Source organism: Uloborus diversus, chromosome 5 (genome assembly GCF_026930045.1).
Source record: "Uloborus diversus isolate 005 chromosome 5, Udiv.v.3.1, whole genome shotgun sequence".
Lineage (NCBI taxonomy): Eukaryota > Metazoa > Arthropoda > Arachnida > Araneae > Uloboridae > Uloborus > Uloborus diversus.
Genome location: NC_072735.1, coordinates 85546133 through 85567919, shown reverse-complemented (window position 1 = coordinate 85567919; position 21787 = coordinate 85546133). Strand labels below are relative to the sequence as shown.

The following is a 21787-nucleotide window of genomic DNA, read 5'->3' as shown; positions in this document are numbered from 1 at the left end:
AAATTTCCGCTATGCCTAGAAATGTTCGAACTAAAAGCGCAAATAACTCCCGCCGTACAACAACAAACATGGAAACAAATTGCGTAGAACGTGGAAACGTTCTACCCTTTCCAAAGATATGTAGTATTAATATGTACGAGTAATTTTTCACCCCCATGTTCGGGAATTTATTTGAAAATTGGGCCTAAACTGGAATAAAAAAAGAACTACTCATCGAATGTTTTTTGAACTGGTCTGCAAACCTTTCCGGTGCTAAAAGAAAGGTGTTGTGAACATTTCAGCGGAATCAGCCGGGTAGTTTTCGAGTTTTGCGCTTTCGCACAAACAGACGCTTTATGGATATTTCATTTTATTATATGTAGAGATTAATTTCTCAAGATGAAACTAAATTGATAAGGCACGTTCACGTAGATAGGTAATCGAAAAGTCTGAAATTTTGGCAATAGGTGGATAGTCTTGCCGAACACTTATCTAAGACGGGACCAATGGTGTTGTTTTTAAAAACTGATTTTAGAATAATACTTCATGATAGTTCAAGTGACCGGTAATCGTCCTTCGAAACTATTTTCAATTTTTTTTAGGTAATTTTCCTTGCAAAGGGTTCTGATTCACTGCATATCGTCTGCAATTTTAGAAAATTTACTGAAATACATGAAAAGAATTAAATATATAAACTCTTCCTTATTGACTACAAGGCACTGAGAAATTTTAAGTGACCGTCATCTCAAAAGTAAGTCGACCCATAAAAAATTGATATTAGATAGAGTTGACCGGGGCACGTTTACGCAGTGCCCTTTTTTCAAAACGAATTGTAACTGGATAGCCAACAGTCACAACAGATTGATGCTGTTTCCTAGCAAATATTCTCACAAGTTTTTGAGTATCAGTCGAGCTTCGGTCTAGCATACAAAAAGAATAATCAGTTTTCTAGCAAGTTGAGTAAACTTTGTGTTGAACGTTTTGAAGCTTATTGTGAATAAATAATACTTACTATCAAACGGCACGAACTTGAGGGTCACGGATTTGGACAAAATTCTAGATATAGGTCAACTCCCACTAGGTATGAGCGCATGTAAAGCGGTTTGACTGCATAGGCCCTAGTTCGGCTGCAACGGGGGTCAGAAGTTGATAATTTGGACCCAGGATGCAACGGAGTTCCCTTTAAAATTACCATTTTTATCAATTTTTCTGCTACTGTACTGCAGTATGAGCCATTTGCATGCTTACCTTCGAATTAATTATGTTGAATACTAATTTTTAATAAGCGATTCTCAAATTTAAATTGGTTAATACTTTTAATTTCAATAACTTGAATGCCAAAATAACATAGTTACAGCATATTTATCATTTGCAAATGAAACTAATTATTTTCGTTTTATATTAATCGTGTGCTATTAAAAAGTGTTTATCGTTTGCTGATAAAGACATTTACTTGAATTGGATATTTATCGTCTGCTATCAAAGATACGCCACATTGTAAGCAAAAATGGGAGCTCTGATTTATTGCACATGGCACACACACACACAAAAAGAAAAAAATACAAGATCGTTTCGACTTTTCAAATAACTTAGTGCCCATAAATAAATACGTGTTCTCCCTTATACTCAATTTACTAACAAAAGATTCCAAGGGTGTTGGAAGATCGAACATAGTGTCGAAGTCTGAAATTCCAATGGAAACACCATTGCATTTCTAGGGCCAAACTAGCAACTTTGGGCCCTCGTTGCAGCCAAACCAGGGCCTATGCAGTCAAACCGCTTTACCTGCGCTCATACCTAGTGGGAATGGACCTATATCTAGAATTTTATCAAAATCCGTGACCCTCAAGGTCGTGCCGTTTGGTCGTTAGTTAAAAAGGAACAAATACAGTGGCTCCCAAAAGTGTTCGTACACCTACGACTTTCAATGAAAAAGGCCCCATGCATTGGTTAAAATTAATATTTCGGAATAGGTATTTAAGTACAAGATCTATGATCTATTTTTAACAAAACTACATGAAAATTTTTAATAAAACATTAAAACTTAATTTTTTAAAAATCAAAAACCAAAAAGTGCCGGAAATTTTATCTCACAAAAGTCTTCGTACACTTTGATAAAATGTCAAAATATTAGCAAATAATCTAACTTTTTACAAAATTATTATTTAGTAGAATATCACACAGTATCAATAACAGCTTTTTAACGCGTGGGAATAGATTTCATTGTTTATTTTTTTCTTTTTTATGCAATTTCTGAGTAAGTGTTCAACCACACTTCGAGTTTTACTGTTTCTAGCTCTATTTTCGTTCCAAAGCTGTATATTTGTAATCTAGCCTCCAAATATCTCTAAATATGTTACACTAGTGGCACCCGCATGGCTTCGCCCGTACTAGAAAAATTAAAGGTCTTTTGGTTCGCCTGTATATTTACAAATAATGTAAGGTGAATTTTCTCGCCAATTGGCTTGTACCGTCGTTACAGTTCCACGTTATGATAATTTCGTATCTCGCCAATGGGCTTGTGCCCATGTTACGGTTCCACGTTATGATGATTTCGTAATTTATGATAGTTTTTTTCTTAAAATTGGAATAAAAAAAGAACCACATCGAATTTTCGAAAAATCGCTTCGAGGTGCACACCCCCATGCTACATACTAACTTTGTGCCAAATTTCATGAAAATCGGCCGAACGGTTTAGGCGCTATGCGCGTCACAGACATCCTACAGATATCCTACAGACATCCTACAGACATCCAGACATCTAGACATCCTCCGGACAGAGAGACTTTCTGCTTTATTATTAGTAAGGATTAAGTTAAACTCTGGCAATTTAGGAGATATTTCTAATTTTAAGGACAATTTTTGAGACATCAAACGCAAACGTGAACTTCTTATCGTTATATCGATAAAAAACAAAGTTGTTTCCGATTACCAAATTTTGGGCTAATAGTTTAAAATTGTGTTTTAAAATATTTAAATGAACAGCATGATTCATTATTTCTTTTAAAAATTCTAGATTTCCAAGTCCTGATGCACTTATGCACCCTCACACAAGAACACTTTCACCGTCCTGATTAAGTGATCCAACTAGGTTCTTAAGATTAAATTCCTAATTTTTTCTTCTATTGACAGATATACAACAATTTAACCTAAAATATTGAGTTTATTTTCCTCTATAAGTAAGAAGTTGTTCCAAAACTTTTTGAGCTTATTTATCATTGATTTTACGACGGAAAGCGTAAGCTTACTGTTTTTCTCACGAACAAGAAAATTTCTGCATGAAGACATCCCGCTAATCAGAGAACTTGACGAACAATTTTAGGTGAAAATTAAACATAAAATGTTCCATTCAATTCTGCAGAAACTTTTTCAGCACACAAATGTGTATTTTTCATAATTTTTTTAACTGTAAACCTCCGATCAGACTTTGTTAACTTTGCCAGTTGACCTTTTCTTACCTTGTTTTCGATCCGATTCTTGTCTTTAAATCATTTTTTTAAGCACTTCACTATAGAATGGTATAAATTAACTAATTTAGAGACATTTTAAACCAATTTATGTCTACTGTGAGGGGAAAAAAATCAAATTTCGAATCGTGTTTGTTATTTTCTACTCATAGCTGCCATTAAAAAATAATAAACAGAATATTAGGGAATAAATAAACAAAATATTAAAGGCAAATGACTTTACAATGTCATTACAATACAAAAATAATAAAAAAAAAACACATATGATAATTTTAATCATCAATTTATTCAAAAATATTTCAGTGTACGATGACTTTTGTGGCGTATTTTTTCTTTGTCTCTTCGTTTTTTGACAAATTTAAAAAATAAAATCTGGCAATATTTTGGAAAAAACTACTAGGTTTTTTTCAGAATGGCATAGGAATGGTGTGAAAAAAAATTGGACTTCATATTCGAACTCAGCTTTGCGTTATTTTGGTTTTACTACAAAATTTCAAGGTGTACGAACACTTTTGGGAGCCACTGTATATTAAAAATAGCAATATTTTATCCTTTTTTTAGAATTGTATTTGTAAGAACTGAAATGTTATTAAAAAATTTTTGCACGTTAAAAATAAATCCAAACTTGACGACGGGGCATGTTTACGCGTTGAACGTCGGAGCACCTTTACGATTGTTCTTACTGTGTCTTACTTAAACGTGCCCCTGACACTGTTTCGCCGGGGAAAGTTTACGCAACCAACTTGGACTCAAAAATAGTTTTTTAACGGTTAGAAACAAGCTGAGCAACAACTGAATATACCAATTTTGATTCCATTAACTGCTTCATAAAACCAAAATGTTTAAAATTTCCTGAGGTAAACATAAAAATTAGAAAATTCATTGAAAAAAGTCTGCATAAACGTGCCCCGGTAGACCCTACTTAAATTTTTCTTTGCTTAACCTCTTGACCAGTGTGTTCACGGCCCAGTATCAACTGCCCTGCTGCCCATATGTTGAAAACCGCTTCTCTACATCTGTATTTTTTTTTAATACGAAAAAATCGGGCAACTTAGACGTCTCGCGGATTTCAGTCGTGGCATTCAATAGTGCTGCGATAACCTCAACTGTTATAACAGTCGGGCAGCAATGAAAATATTAATTTAATGGTAGTAAGTAATACAACTAAACTTTTTAACCATATTTTTCTCCTACCCCATTCAGAAATTGCCAACCATTCAGATCGACTCGGCGCCTTCTCCTCCAAACAGCCCCAATGAAGAAGAGGAACCTCTAGACGCGGAACAGGTCGACATCAACTGGGAGGAAGACCAGGAGCAGGTAAGGAGATGCAAATATCCACTTGGGATCCAAGAAATGTGTTGAAATTTCGATTCGAACTATCGTACTGAAACTAATCTCATTATCATTACAGTAGAGCCTCGAAAATCCGAGTCTCAAAAGTCCGAGGTTCCGTTTAATTCGAGGTGCTTCATTCATATTTTAATTCTAACAACTAAAAATTATTTGCATCAAAATTCAAAAATTGAAAATGCTTTGCTATTTTAAAGTAAAAAATTTCCTTATCAACATTCAATTAAATATTAAAAAGGTATTGAGAGGTCGGTGTCAACATTTGACAAGTGGCATAAAATATTCATTGACTACCAGAAATAGAGATTAATTGCTGGTAACTTAATACGAAAAAGAACTTGAAATTAACATTGTTTTATTGTTACCTACACAGGGTTAGCATAAAAGAATGTAACGATTTTAAAAATTTATATTTCATAAACTCTTGCACTTGCCACTATAAATGAAACAAAAAAAGGACTAACTGTCCAAGGTTGTTGTTTGTTTTTTTTTTTTTTTTTTGAACGAACGTAACGGTTTAAACGTGCAAGTTCCGCAAATGCGCAGCCTGGTCACAACAGTCTTTACACGTGGAAAAAAAACACTGCTGTGGGATGGGCAATAATGTTAAAACCAAGTCTTCTGGGAGGTATTCCCCCCCCCCTCCCACTTTGTTGCATCATTAACGTTCCATAACGGTGGATTGGCAGTGCAGATGATGATGATTTCATGATCCCATGTTGGGGATGATCCAGATCCCCAAACCTAACCCCATGTGATTTTTTTTAATGGGGTTTCGTCAAAGACTGTATACACTACCTTTGCCTACAGCATTCCAAGAACTGAAGGATCGAATTCTGTGTAATATTACGAAAAATTGACAGTGAAAAACTCAAAAATGTATGTTAGATGTGTGTCGTGTTACGAAAGGCGCACGCATGAAATATTTGTTAATGAAAAGAAACGTGGACAGTTTTATGTTTATTATTAAGCACTTTTATTATATTCGGCCTGATTGTCACGGAAAAATCTGAATCCTGCTTTTGCTTATATCTCAACAATTAGACCACTGAGAGACTTCGGGATTTCACTAAATGATTTGCTTAACCGTAAGGTACAACTTAACGCTGAAAAATTAAAATTCTAAAATAAAATATTATTTTGGTTAGGATGCAAAACAGCAAATTTCATGTAATTTCCCCATTAAATGTTTAAACATAAACCCAGTGTTACAAATTTTGTTCCCTTGCAACAGTAATGTTAATAGTAATCATAATGAAAATTTGAATCAAGTCTTCTCTGAAGAAAGCATGAAAAGTATTCACTGTAAGTTAAGAGACATAGTTATATTAGGTTCACGATTAACTTCTATATTGTAAAACAGGAATTAGTTTGGGAATCTTTTAATGGTTAAATGGTTCCAATTAAATTAGAGCACAAATAAATCCTAAAGAGGAACAAGGATCATTTTTTAGTTCTAACTGCTTAAAGTTTTAGACACGTATATAAGTTTTCTTTTACTTTTAGTATGCAGCATTTATATGAAAAAATAAAGTGAAGTTTCGTGATAGTAATATTATTCTATTTCTGAAATACATTCACACTAAAAAGAATAAAATAACAGATTTTTTTTTTTTAATCTGTTATTTTATTCTTTTAAGCACTTTTCATAATGCACTCAAAAGGACAAAATTACTTTTCTGGGTCAGAAAGGACAATTTAAGTATTCCTGTAGTTTTCAAAAATTCCAATAAAATAACACCACAAACGAAAAAAGTGATGTTTCAAACCAAAATTTCCCAATACGAAAAATATACATGTTTCAATGCTCAAAGTTATGATTGAAAGCTAGATAATGATACGAAATTCTCTTCATGACTTGAGTCGCACTTTTCTTCATTTGTGGTGTCATTTTCTAGGAATAATTGAAAACTATAGGAATACTTAAAATTGTTCTTTCTGACGCAGAAAAGTTAGTTTGTCCTTTTGAGTGCATTTTGAAAAGTGCTTAGTATTTTTTTTTTTTTTTTTTTAATTCTGTTATTTTTGCGTATCATTTATAGTGCTAAGTGTAATAGTTTATGAAATATGAATTTTTAAAACCGGGATATTCTTTTAGGCTAACAGTGTATTGATATTTTTCATTGCTATTTTGCTTTCATTTTATTGCTATTCTAAAATAGTAAATGCCAATTTTATGCTATTATAAGCAAAAAAAAAACACAACAGAAGCTAGTACAATTTGAAACAACACACTCTATGCACCATGCATACATTTTAAACCCTTGTTAGCCTCTATATTCCCCCTAAAAAGTGCTATTGACGGCGAGTGCATAGTGGCGTAAGTCACAAAACGCTGCGTTTCATATCTCGGTCAGTATTGGTCATACTAATGTCAAACTTTTTGTGCTGGATTATTTTTTCAATGGAGATTGCTGCCCTAAATATAAATTAGGGAACCTAATTCCGCATAAAAAGTTAAATTTTGTATTTTTTGACTCATTTTTTGTTTCGTTTGAAACTTCCACTATCTTAACTCTGCATCTGATCTGGAACATTTTTGTAATTGGAAGTATTCATCTAGTACTTACGGTTGCGAAAAGAGAGGTCTTGCAGATTAAACGGAACAGCCTATTGACAAATTGACAATGAATTTGTCATGTCATGTTTGGCGGAAAATCTGCCACTAATTCAGTGCTCGTTTACGACAAAAAGACTTGATAGAGAAGATATGAGTGTAGGGCTAAGTGGTCGTCAATTCGTGACGTTAGTTTAGTTTGCATTGAAAATATCTTTGATTTGTGCGAACAAAAAGGAAGCGCGCATAGACCAGGAAAACGAAGTTTCAACTATCTGCGATACATTGTTTTCGAATTATGAGATACATGCGTACAATGTGCATACTAACTCGTGGATGGTCAAATTAACTACTTTTCACTCCAGGGTCCCCCGTAACTACCCCTATTTGTGGTTTAACCAGTTGGATAGGACTCTGAAGACAGGTCTGATTTTTCGATCCAGACCAGAAACCGAGCAATCCCTGGTCCAACACCCCCAGAGGTATCGATTCATTTGGAACACTTTGTGACCACGAGCATATTTACCGTCCTCCAGTGATTATTAACGAAATCGGTGGCTCTTCGACCGGTTAGGATGGAACCCGGGACCCTTCGGACACAAGTCTGATGCCTTACCGATCAGGTCACCACGGTCAAATGAGCTACTGCGGTTGCCCATACTTTCACACATGCGTATTTACTTAGAGACATCGCGAAAAACTGTGTCAAAATTGAATTGTAGGTGATTAAAATTTAAGTTTTGTTTCAAAATTGAGTGGTAAATTTCTCGTGAATACAAATTTTCCTTGTTTCGCCTAAAGACGTAAAAATTTCTTTCAGCCTCCTTGAAACAAATGACATATAGGGGAATGTTGCCGTCGATGAACCGGTTTCATGACTAGACTGCGAAGATATTTCCCCTACCTGAGTTTGTGCAAACGCGAGATCAGTTTTAGTACCTTCCTTTGTCTGAAAACAAGTCGTCAAGCAGCTAAAATTATTTAATCATAATTTTAATCGATCAGAAAAGATTTCTACCATTACCTTACTAATTATTGAGATTTTCATTTAGTTATAACATGCTTTGAATATCACTGATCAATTAAACGTGAACATTGACTTAAAAGAGTGCATTTTAAAGTACTATTCCCCATACCTCATGTTTCATCATGTTTCGTCACAGCAGTAACACCTATAAGAATATTCAAAATGACGCAGTTGCTATCATTGGACAGCTAGGTGTTTTCGCGAATGGACCACTTGACAAAGTGGTTCAATTATGGAAAATCTCAAATATTGTTGTAAATTCAGCTCAATTGCCTTTGAAAATTGTTCAACTGTTTTAAAATAAATATGATAATTAAAAAACTAATCTCGGAAATTCATGAAAACTCTTATACTTTATTAAAATTTCAAGTCAAATTTTTTAATAAAATTGATAAACAATTTAAAGCGTAATAATACAGTTTCAAATACTTTTGCTGTTCCAGAAAAATGCAAAAAAAAAATAGTAAAATATGGCCAGTGGACAAATGAGAGCATGTAACGTGCGCAGTAGTTTATAGAAATGGTGGTATGGACCGTAACGAAGTCTGCTGATAATATAGTCTTGAAAGCAACTTTAAAGAGTCGGATGGGAGATAAAAACCGGTTTGTTGTTACCGTAGTCACTTATTAGAAATTTTGGAGATAAGCCCTCCAAAATGGGAATATGATTAGTGAATCATATTTTGAAACTATAGAAGACGTTTTTGGAATTATTTCCGAAAAAAATGGGGGAATTGCCCCTTCGAGAGGCTGAGAAAAATAACATATCCCACAGATTTAATTAAGACAAAAAGTCTGTTAATACTATACTATCTGATAGTTTAAGACTTAAACTTTTGTTTTCAGTAACAAAATGGTCAACAAGTTATCTCTCATTTTAGAGAGCAAGTACAATCTTGCGTCGAACGATAATTTTCAAAAACGATTTAAGAAAATTCTCAACAGTTCAAAAGAGGTTGAAAAGACATTATCTAAGAACAATGTTGCAAAGGTTGGGAAAATATCAAGTGGTGAACGAGGTATGATGACAACAGCTGTGTGTTGTGTGAATGCTATGGGTTTTTTATGTTCGTCCGAAAATAAAACCTTTTAGAAATTAAATCTATTTTTCTTTAACTTATTGTTATTTTTAGTGCTTATTGATCACCTGCGATAAATACTTGTAAATTATGCATTGATTTTTTAATTTGAGAATGTGGTCCATCGATGGAATTTTGATGGTCCATCCATAGCAACAGGTAGCCATGAATGGACCACATGCTAACATATTTAATTATCATTCTTTATTATGTATATTTATCATGAAAGTGAATATTGTAATTAAAAGAGATAGATACAGAGAAATTGATCCGATAATGAACGTAAAATTTGAATTGGATTTCCTTTCTAAACAAATCGAAAACTGTTATGTGGTTCATTGAGGGCAACCTTCCCCTACTGTTCCTAAATGACGTATACTGTTCCTAACTGTGTATTTCTGTCTGCAGGAGGTTTTGTCAGACTCCGAAAATTTGAGAGCGTTTCTAAAGCTCTACGTTGAAGATCTCTTATTACAAGCCATGGTCATTGCCCAAAAAGTAAGAATTTTATTGATATTATAGTTTTTTTTTTTAAATCTAATGGAAAATATGAACATCACAGTGAAAAAAAAAGTTTATTTACAATCTCTTTTTATCAAGAATGTTGTTGTTTCCTTCAGACAAAAGTAGTACTTTTTGTTACTGAAATTGATGGAATAAGCAAAAAAAAAAAAAGAAAAAAATAAAATAAAATAAAATAAATAAAATAAAAATAACATGGACTCAGAAAATACTTTCATTTTCCCAACAGTTATTTTTTAATTTTTTACAATGTCCGATTCTTCAAACAACGCGTGGTCTTGATGACGTCACAAACGATGCTCTTCGGCACATCTTTCTATCGCGTTTCTACGTTATGATAATCAAGAAGCGAATTACAATTGCGCTCTACGCTTGCTATCAACCATATCGTTGCCGATACACGTGAGTAAAGATGCGAATTAAATATTTTGGACCGTGAAAATGGCAACACTGAATGGCATTTCATCATTTGTGATGTCATCGGCAGAAACGTTAAACGATGAAAGAGAACCGATTTAAGTAATTTTTTTTAAAATATTAAACTTAAAGAAATTATTTAAAAAATTGTCAGATTCTATGTTTTTAAGCATGTTCTTTCAGAAAGAAAACTTTTAGAATTTTGGAAACGACCCCATTGTGTTATTTATCCCATTATCCGGAAGATGAGTGCAGATGATACTGGTAAGCGAGATAACTTATGAGTGAATGCTGAACTTTTGTGATGTCTGTTATTTTTTGATCTTCATTTTTATGTATTTTGATTTATATATTTTTATTTGCCTTCTATTGGAAATTAAAAAAGAAAAATTTTTAATTCCATCATTGCGGTACACCTTCACGTATCACTTATTAAAAGTCTTTCACTTACCATCAGGACTAAGCACATCAACTCACTTTAAATATTGAGCTGATATTCATGCCTCACGCAGACATTACAATGACAATGGGGCCTGTAGGTCAGTGATATCTCAAAATTCAGATTTAAAAAAAAATCAAACAAAAAGAAAATTGGATAAGTATTATTAATTGCCTTTAAGAATGTATCATTAATACTTGTGGTAAATTTTGAAGTTAGTGAAGTAGAAATAAAAGTAGTTGTTTTCAATCTAATGATTAATCACATTTGTCACGCAGTCGATACAGTACCTCTAATTTCCGAGCCTCGATTAACCGCAACTCTTAGTCCACCGATGGACTTCCAATTGAGTGTCTCTACTTAACTCTTTAGTTGATTGAGATAAGGAAAAAAAAACTTAATTCACAATAATGTTCGTTGATATTTTCTACAAGCCAAAAATTAAAGTTAGTATCATTTTTTGAAAGACCAATCGCTACCGTTTGGCTAGTGGGCACTTTTCTATGTTAGATCGAGCAAGAGAAAGGAAGGAGTTCTCTGTTTTTATAGTGAAGTTCCTCAGACACCTCTGTGTCCCCTCCCGTTTTTTAAGTATAAGGTTCAATATTGACACTGCTATGAGCCTAATGACTAAATGATTAAATCACCTCTCAAACAGATTCATATTATGTAAAGTCAGAATGTTCGTTACGTTCAGTTAGTTCAGAGGTTTTCAAATTTCAGACCTCCGTGGATCCCTCCGGAAAAATTACGAACTTCGCGACTCCCCCCCCCCCTTCCCCCTGACGCACGTGCAAAGAAAAAAGAAATGATTTGACACACAGTTAAATCTATTTCTTTCAAATATATTTTTTCGCTTTTTTTCCTTTAAATTTCTTTATTCATTGTTCTGTATACTTTTCAGAGCTCTTGTCTGTTTTTCATTTCTTACATTATTGTTTTGAGTTATGCAAGCAAAATTCTGTTTGAAATTCAAATAGGAATGAAAATGTTATCACCAAATCTCTACAACAAGTTTACTAATAAAAATGAACTTTTGAAGTTCGTTAGCAAAACACTGTCAACCTAGTTTAGTGAGTTAATTTTTCATGTCAGTTGTATTATTATGGCGTATTCGGATTTTAATTGATAACTATGGGTCGGCCAAACCTCAGTTATATTTAACGTTTTAGCTGGATAACATGGCGGACCTCCGGGGGTCCGAGGACCATAGTTTGGGAAACTCTAAGTTACTTGTAGTTATTATTCGATTAACTAAACGAAGAGCTACGAGAGGGGCCACACGTCGAGGCTACGTCTTTCTACTGTTCCCTCCACAGGCAAAACTTTTTAACTGCTTAATGGCACAAGTATTTCTTTCCGTGCAGAAGTTACAGTTCGTCGGTGTGGCCGAAGAGGACGAGTCGGAGGAGGAGACTCTGCAGACAGACTCTTCGCTCGTGCCAGCCCCTCCCACTCCGGACGGATCCGAGAAGGAGGTGGAGGAGGAAGAGGAGGAGGAAGACGAAGATGCCCTGATCCGGGAAGCCGCGGAGAAAGTCGTGGAGGAAGTCCTCACCAAGGCTACTGAATTGGTCACCGAAAGGCTGGAACAACTGGCCTCGCTGGAGTTTCCGGTATGAATGTTACAATGAAAATTATTTATTTAGTAGAAAGTCGGCCGTCAAGGTATCGTCGCCTCAGAGCAACACTAAGATCTCTAATCCGAGGAATAACACAAAGATATCCTACTGTTGCTCTGAGGCGACGGTATGACAGATGAAAATTGCTTCTACATTTGAACGAATCCATTGCCTGTTTGGGGATATTTTGATAGTTGAAATTCCCTAACTCCAATGGATGAACCCTAAACTCCAATGGATAGTGTTAATTTTCAACCACTTTTTTTATTCTTCATTCCCGTAAAATGACTGTCTTACCAGTAAAACAGTTAAGTTGCAAGATCGAGTTCAGCCTTGTCACAATAAACTATTTCCTTGCATGTTTAACATTACCAAAACACATTATCAAATTATCATGCCGTGGCGTAAGTTTCATTTTTGAAACGCGCGTTACTCGATCATCGGCAATTATACATATGAGAATTCGTGCATCCCCTCTCAAAGACCAAATGGTAACGAGGAGTTTCTCGGATATCCGAAGGAAGCCTTGAGAGGGAGTTCAAAAAGGAGCGAAAATATTCAACAAAATTCAATGCATTCAAATAACAGATACAAATAAATAACATTAAGCTATGACACAGTTTTTTGAGGGAAATCTTTGGAGGGAGGGAGGGAGAAAAAGAAAAAAAAAAAAAAAGATGCCCCGTTTTTTTTTTTTTTTTGTTAAACTTTGAGAAGAGTTATACGTTTTTACCATTAAAGGAAAAAAAGGATTGGGAGAAAAAAGGAGAGAGGAAAGGGGTAAAGAAAAAAAAAACAGAATGAATTGCTAAACTTATGTAACAATAAAGATCATACCTGGCTCTATATCTGTCGCTAAGAATCAGGACTAAGAAATGTATCTAGTAGGGTGTATCGAAATTTGTCAAGTTGATAAAAAGTTGCCTCTACCAACCCTGATCTTACATAAAAATTTTTATTCTGATCAAAAAATATTTAGGTACCCCGCAAAAGACCTAAAGAATTTATAATTTTCTTCAAAAAATCAATTTTTTCTAAACATTTGTTTTGAATAACAGAAAAAATATTGAATGTTTTTCAAGTTGAAAATTGTGAAGTAATAAAGCCGGGAATTATCGTTAAATAAAAGGTTTTGCTCTCATGCGGCATTTAGGTTCCCGCATAATACGGAAAACTAAGGATTTTTAAAAGTTCAAGTTAGAATTTTCAATATAAATGCATTAGCTTTTAAAATTTTATTTTGCAAATGTTAGTTTAAAAATTTCTTTTATAATCAGGAATTTTTGATACATTTCTTTATGTTTAAAAGATAAAATTATTTAAATTTTATTTTCTGATTATGTTTTGTAAGATTAGTTTTGTAAAGTTTTAAAAAAATTAAAGATTATAAAATTATCTTGCAAACATAATTTTCATTTAATTACATAGAAGTATGTTATTACAGGAATTAAGTTTAAAAAACTGAACACCAAAACATACGTAGAATATTATGTGTATTATCATATCATATCAAGCATTTTCCATACTATTGTTTTTCAACAGCTCTAAAAGGATGCGTGAATGTTGCTGGAGGTTTTTCAGTACACCATTTGTAGAGTACTGCAAAGCCACATAATAATAAGCAACTATCGTTTGGTACACTAAAATGTACCCTTCGCTTCGTATTTTTGCCCAAAAAGTAATGCGATTTAATTGATGAAAGCGCGCGCTATGGCTCCACAGCGGTTAGTTTTAGAATTTAAATAATTGTGGACATTTAACACAAGATCTCCACAAACCTCATGACCTTTTAATAATTTTCTAATATTTTTCTTTTCTTACGGGGAGTCATGCTTGGCCTTTGCTCAAGAACTGCAAATTTCAGACAAATACGATTTCTTCGATTTGTGTACTGCTGTATCCAATTTAACTACATTAAAACACTGGTCATTGTATCAGTGTATTTGATTCATTACAGCAGGGAGTGAAAGCTGATTAGTTTCACCAAGTCACAGACTCAGTAGAAGTTTTTATATAACTTCCCTAATTTTACCTCTCACTTAAAAGATACATTCAAAAACTTGAACCGCTTAACGTACTGCGAATCGTCCTTTGTTTCATCTAAGTTTCTGTCGCCTCTTTGCCGAATATATTGCAGATTAATCAGCTAATTCATCCAACAAAATTTTCAAGGTACCACCCACATTTATAATATCAGCTTTACGGTAACAAAGACATCGGTAGGAAATTTCTACAGGTTAGAGAGCATAATGAAAGGTTTTTCATTGCTTTCTTCTTCGGAGAAAAATATTGTGCCTTTTAGCAAGTTAAAGGTTTTGAATGCTTTTTACTTCCTTTTACAAAAAAGGAAGTATTGTATTCGCGAAAAAAATTTCACTCAAAAAACGACCTTAATTTCCATTTTACTCACCCCCGAATGAATATTGAGTTTTTTTTTCGACTCGACCACACGTGGATAAGTGCCTAAGAACGTATAGACACGCGAAATATCCATAATGATTGATTCCCGAGTTAATTACAGCGAATTTTCTACTTCGAAACTGTTGAATCACATTAAAATTGCCAGTAACGGGGAAATGGCATTAAATTGGACTAAAAGGAAGTCATGTGATGCTGACATCAGCTCGTCTAAGCTTACTGAAGCGTTCCAACATTGTATTCTGGCTACTCCAGCGGGTTTTGCAATCTGTACTGCACTTTCTCAATTTTTTTCTAAAGCGCAAATTTCTGAGTTTTAAATTTTAGTGACGGTTTAAGAAAACGTTTATAATGTTTACGCATTTTTTCAATTGCTGAACGAATGAAACCGAAACCTCGAATGGGAACTCAAATTCATTTTCATCGTTCATCATATGAGACAAAAGTATTTCTTGCTTTTTTTTTTGCAGAAATATGAGGAAGATGATTCAAACTTAAAATGATGTTTGTGAAAATATTCATTTTATGAGCGTCACAAGTTTGAAAAGTTTGCATAGCAAATCTTTGCGGGTTTTGTTCTTAATCCTGCGGAATTAAACACGCAAAACATCATGCGAAATCCCACAGAATCAGCTAACCAAGCCACAAGCCACGAGGCCTTGCAAAAAGCTTTTTTTTTTTTTTTTTTGTGAAAACTACGGAAGTTTAGAATAAAGGAGGGATACCTCTATATATTGTTTATGATAGTTTTTTTCCCTTTGCTTTTTTCTCCGACTTTACTACTTACATTTTTCAACTTGAAAATTTTTAACATTTTTTCTGTTATTCCAAAAAAAAAAAAAAAAAAGAAACAAATGATTTTTTGGAGAAAATTATAAACTTTAGGCCTCGTGTGGGACACCTAAATATTTTTTGATTCGGTTGAAATTTTTTATGTAATATGTGGGTCGGTAGAGGCAACTGTTTATCAACTTGACAGATTGAATTTCGAAAAAACGTTTTTTTCGATACACCCCTAGTATCTAGTCGCCAGTGGCAAAGAAAACAAGTTTATTAGTTTGTACTTTTTGTCGTCCCCTCTCCCTTTTTTTGAAAACAAAAAATATATATAAATAAACAACGAACTAGTTCTTAAATTGCTAGTAAAACGAAAGAGTTATCATCTTAGATAAAGGTTAGTATAACTAATTGAGGACATAATCCAATTAGTTATACTATTATACAATCAAACGTTCTGTCTCGTTAATCTTTAATGTTGTGTGTCAAGAAATAATGATGCGATTTAGATGAACTACGGAATAAAAGTGAACCTACAAAGAAACGAGTGCTGATTCGGTTTTGGCGCCAATCTCTTCAAAGAGCTCTGCTGTTTGTCAACATTTGCGCGAGTTACAATCAGCTCAGTTAAATCAACAATGCGAAAGATGAATTTTATCTGCATACTAGAGGACCCGACAGAACGTTTTTCTGTTCAAACTTTGTAAATTGAAAAGTTAAAAAATTTCAATTAACTATCAAGTGTTTGAACCGTTTTGTTGAAAAAAATAAGTAAAAAGAAAATGTTTTAAGCTGCTTGATGTCAAAATGCGTATGTTTATTACAACCTAATTTATCTAATGCCCATTGAGCAATTGTTTCATTAACTATTTTTTCTCCCGTACTTGGTGGTTTGTTCTTTCTGCCATACTCAAAGAATAAAAAGCGTCCTCAAATATTAAGTGTAAAAAACTAAGTACCCATCAAGAACAAACGGGAAATCCTGCTGCAACATCCCCATATGAAAAAGAGTAAAACAATCGAAAGGATATCGTTTAAAAAAACGATAAAGATAAAAACAGTTCTCTGAATAAGTGAAAATCACTCCTCCTCCCCCCCCCTCGATGAAAAATAAACAAATTCTTCAATTAAAATGACTAAAAACTCTTTAAATACGAAAAGTAATTCGTTGCAATTTGAAAAAATTCGCAAAATAAACAAAAAATACAATAAATTACATTAACAGTAGCTTCAAAATATAAACAAATGATCACGCAACTCTATTGTTTATAGCCAAAGTCGCCAAGCCACCACGTTACTGCAATCCAGTCGATCAGTGAGCGAAGCCAACTCCGACCGATTAGCAGTCCGATCTTTTGAACGAAAACTTTTAAAACTTCATATATTGCCTAATGTGTTCTTTCCACCAAAGATAAAGATCTTCCACTGCACTTATCTTTTGTGTACAGAACTTCCCTGTTGTAATTTATCTGGACGAAAATAAAATTTGTTTCGTCTTTAAATTCCACCTTTTTTTCATTTAATGATGTACTAATTAGTTAGATAATCCTTAAAGTATTCTTGACGTTGGTGCCAAAACTCAGATGGATTTCAGCCGAGAAACAAATGTTGCTATGTTCGGTACTTTCTGATCATTTGGTTAGGAAAACCTAAAAGCACCGATCCCCGGTCACATGGTTCAGCTACGACGACAGAACACACGTTTTGCGTGAACCTTCCAGTACTTCACTTTAAAATATATCTCGTGACCTAAAATTGTTGCTTTTAAGAAATGAAGGCTTCACTCTCCCCCTTTACGTTTTATCTATTCTCTATTGACATATCACAGTAGGAAATTTCATTACAAAAAGCAGAGCTAGATTTCTTATTGTCCTTTGGCAACGGGTTAAATATTTATTTCAGTTCTCGCTCAACAATAGGTTAAAATAAATATTAATCATTTGGGAGATATAACCACCCAATGTTTAAATTAATTAATTAATTAACAAAGACGTTTCCGATTCGATCCATCGCGTTTCGAAACCATGCTTGACACAAATTACACACAAAAAATTTTATCCAAATCGGTCCAGCCGTTAAAAAGCCTTATGGTGACAAACATCCGCACAGAAGATGTTTATACATCTTAATATATAAAAATCAATGTCCTGAGATAACATATATATATATATATCAACGCACAGCCGAAACCGCTGAAGCTTCAGACTTGAAATTTGGCAGGCATGTCCGCATGATTACGAAAGTAACCTCTAAGAAAGGATTTTTCGAAATCCCAATTAGTTCGGGAGCAATTCGGAACTCCAGCGCTCGAATACGCTACCTTGCGGTGATTTACAAAACTGCAAATGAAACTAAAACACTGCCACGTTGCGTTCCACGTGTGTCTGTTGACGTAAACACAGGCAGTTTGTTCTGAGTATTTATTAACGCAATCGATGTGTCTTAGTTTGCTTTCAGATACAGGAATTAATTCGTCCCTTAGTAGTATTCTCGAGCTTCTCAAAATAATGTTAGTTTTCATTATTTCCTTAATAATTAGTGAAAGCGAAAATTCTGGATTAACAAACTTGGATAACGTTACACAAGGTAAAATTTTTTTATTGTTTTGTATGAATTTGTAAGAATATGGGCGTTTTTTAATCTTAAATTAATTAAACTTACCATATTTTACAGCAGCATTTAGTTGGAATGGACAGTATGCAAAATATTTTCTTGAATATATTATCGTAGAACAAAATGAATAACCGAGAAAGAATTTACTTTATTCCTTTTATTCTCAGCTGAAAGGTTTCGCCAAATTTGTTTAGGGTTATAGTTTTAGTATAGTGCGAGCAAAGTAGCCTTGGCGAGATTTCGCGTTTTTAGTTAAACCATTTTTAATTTTTATCATGAGTGGAATAAAATGGTAGTAAGATTACAGAATTCGATAAGTGAAAAGAAATAATGGTCAATCAACTGAAAAGAAACTACCACCATATATCCGTGAGAATTTTGTTGATGATTTGCATAACATGACACAATTAAATCGTAACTCAGAAATTAGAAAAATCGAAACAGAAAATTTTTAAATTAACCGATTCGGGAATTCGAGAGAAATAACTCAGCTACAAATGGAAAACAATAAGCGCTAGCCAAGCAAGGCAAAAAAGTAAAATCTTCTTTCGATAACAATTTGTAATGTCATATTGAATTTTCTAGCATTAATTGTTATTCTTGTCAGGCCACAATTATTATTTAGTTTTATCAAGAATTGATAAATATCGAATTCAACATCGTGGAAATAGCTGCTTAGAACTACGAACTACGTAGTTTGCATTTATCTTTGACGTTTAGTAATGCTTCTTGAATTCTCATTTCTTTCTACGTGGGCCAGAATATCCACAAGACTTTGAAAATTAATTTAAAAAGAATAAAGCGAAAAAATCATACGTACGAACAAAAATCACAACACTTTTAGCATTTTCTTCGTTACCATGTGCGTTTGTTTTAGTTTTTAAGTCCGCCATTAGACAGTGACTTCAGTGCCCCCTATAGTTCGTTAGAGTTGCGAATTAATTAAAACCTCTTAATTTCTGCGAATTTAAAACCTGTCATTGAATTCAAATCCCTTATTTTCGAAGGCTTTCCTCCATTCAAATCATTATTCAGTACTTCATCTCAACTTTTGGTCGATAGCGAACTATAAACATGGAGACTATAAATTTGATATTGTTTTTGTTTTTCACGTGGTTCTTCGAGGCTTTTCTCAAGACAAATCATAATGTTTCTGTCTATTGCTTTCATTTTTTCAAAACTAGAAACGAAGTTTTTAAGAACATCATCACAGGCGGACTATCCTTTTGAATTTAGAAGAGTGCAGTTTCCTGTTAAAGTTTGCTTTGGGGGATATTTCGATAATTGGGAATCTGGCGACCTTTCTTCATTGGCGTCAATTTTTAGCTCCAGCGCCTGCGCGTGAGGTATTTTTCTTTGCAAATCTAAACTAAGAGACCGGAAACACCTATTAACATAGGGTTACAATACATCAGCAGGGTTACCAAAATAAAATTATTTCTGCCAAAAATGAGACGACCGTGCCAGATTCCCAATTATCGAAATATCCCCTTTGCTTTGCAATAACCATTAATAAGTCACAAGGACAGACGTTAAAAGTAGCAGGGACCGATTTAAGAGAAGACTTTTTTTTAGACGGTCAATGTTATGTAGCTTGCTCCAAAGTCAGTTCATCAAGCAGCTTAATAATTTTAGCACCAGAAAAAAAAACTAAAAATGTTGTATACAAAGAACTTTTTGCTTAAACATAGGTATATCAATAAAATGTGGATGGCCTGTGTTTGCAAAGATAATCAATACTTTAAAAGGATCGTTAATAACGGTTAAAGATCGGTTAAGGACAAAGGCATATATGTAAGGAGTCCAGGGACCCCGGGATCCTCCCCAAATTAGAAAAAGTAATAGGTAATAAGTAATTATTATAGAGGATTTTCGAAACTAGGTGCACCAAGCACTGTTAACCCCTGCTAATTCCATTACCCGAGCAAAGCCGGGTATGGGAATGCTAGTTAAGATATAATATAGCTTGTCCTGACTGACAATCAACGCACAGCTAAAACTACTGAGGCTGAAATTTGGATCATAGGTTAATTTTGTAACGTAAGCGCGTGCTAGGAAAGGATTTTTGGAAATTTCAATTTTAAGGGGGTGAAATGGGATGGGGAACGATCCGCACTCATTTGCAACATTCTCAAGAAGGGGCTCGAGTTCAGGGCCGAACCAGATATTAAAAAATTCGAAATTTTACGAGGGTTACGAATATTTCAGCCTCATCTACGTATGATGCTAATTAAGGGAGATATTCAAAACTCAATTTTACGTTCACTTGAACATACGTCTATGCCAAGAAATGGTCCGATTTTTTTTTTTTTTTTTTGGTTTTTGTACAGCTGGAAAGCCCTTAAAAAATAATCATATCAAAAATATCCGCAAGGGCTAGAGCTGCGGACATCGAAAAATGACTACAAAAAAAGTTATGAGCGTTTGAAGTAAAAATTAATTTATTTCAAAACGAAATTTCTTGCTCCATTTTTTGCGCGAGACTGATTTTAGCTTGAAGAAAAGTTGAACAATATTATTTGCTGCAGTTTCTTGCTTGAGTCAGTATCAAGAAGTAAAATTTCTTGCAGTTGGATTTTAACGCATTGGGATTTGTCTGTGTGAGTGTGTGTGTGTGTGTGTGTAGCAGGGCATTTTAAATGTATTCCCTTTTGATTAGGTTTTCGCGAGTTGGTGTTTTCATGTACAATTTTAATGGATGCGTAGTCTTAAAAAAAAAATTTTTTTTTGACTCTTACTGGTTTTGCTAACTTTTTTTTAAGGATGAATGATATGTTTTGTTTTATTGGCGATATTGAGGAATATTTCTCTTATTTGAAAGGGTTTTTTTATGCTCTTAGACCCATTCGGATGAATATTTTCGAAACTATTCCAGACGAGGATTTTAAAGAGTCGTCAACTCTCTTTGAAAACTGTTACATTTATTATATCGGAGACACTTTTTTTTCCGTTATAGGTACTTTACGGCACATTATTAATCTTGGCGACTGTTTTTGTTTAGCTTATTGTTAGCATGTTTGATTTAACCTACGCAGAAACTACTTATTTGGCGAAACCATGCATTATTTTTGTCACTGAACTTTTTTTTTTTTTTTGAACAAAAAACAAGACTTGAAACAAAACTAATAAAATGAAAAGTATTTTTTCAAATATTAAACCAAGCCATTTAAAGCAAAAAAGTCCGCCAAATGAAAAACCCCAGTAATTCGCCAAATATACTTTGAATGATCCATTAACATGTAAAATTATTTCCTAAATGAATATATCGAGTCATAAATAAATGTGAACGTTCGAGTAATATAGAAATTAGAAAAGACATGACGGCGATGTAAGCATATTTTTAAAATTTTCCTACATTTTACGTGGTGCGGAATGCATATGAACAACCTTGACTCAGTTAGAGACCTTATAATAGTGTTGTGACTCCTGATTGGCCAGTTGACACAAATGTGTAACACAACATTTGCTTGTTTCAGATAGCTCACTGAATACTCATTTAACGATTATAAAGTCATCA

At 33.8% G+C, this 21787-nt stretch overlaps 1 protein-coding gene across 6 annotated transcripts in view; it reads left to right on the top strand.

Moving 5' to 3' along the window:
- Positions 1-21787, top strand: part of LOC129222802 (nucleolin-like) — a 189117-nt gene that overhangs the window by 139894 nt on the left and 27436 nt on the right. For all 6 annotated transcript variants that reach the window (XR_008580614.1, XM_054857348.1, XM_054857350.1 and 3 more), the window contains 3 exons: positions 4650-4766; positions 9871-9960; positions 12208-12456. Coding sequence is in view for 5 of the 6 variants with exons in the window: in XM_054857348.1 (XP_054713323.1) it covers positions 4650-4766; positions 9871-9960; positions 12208-12456 (456 nt within the window). In the remaining variant the exon portion in view is untranslated. The remainder of the gene's footprint in view (positions 1-4649; positions 4767-9870; positions 9961-12207; positions 12457-21787) is intronic.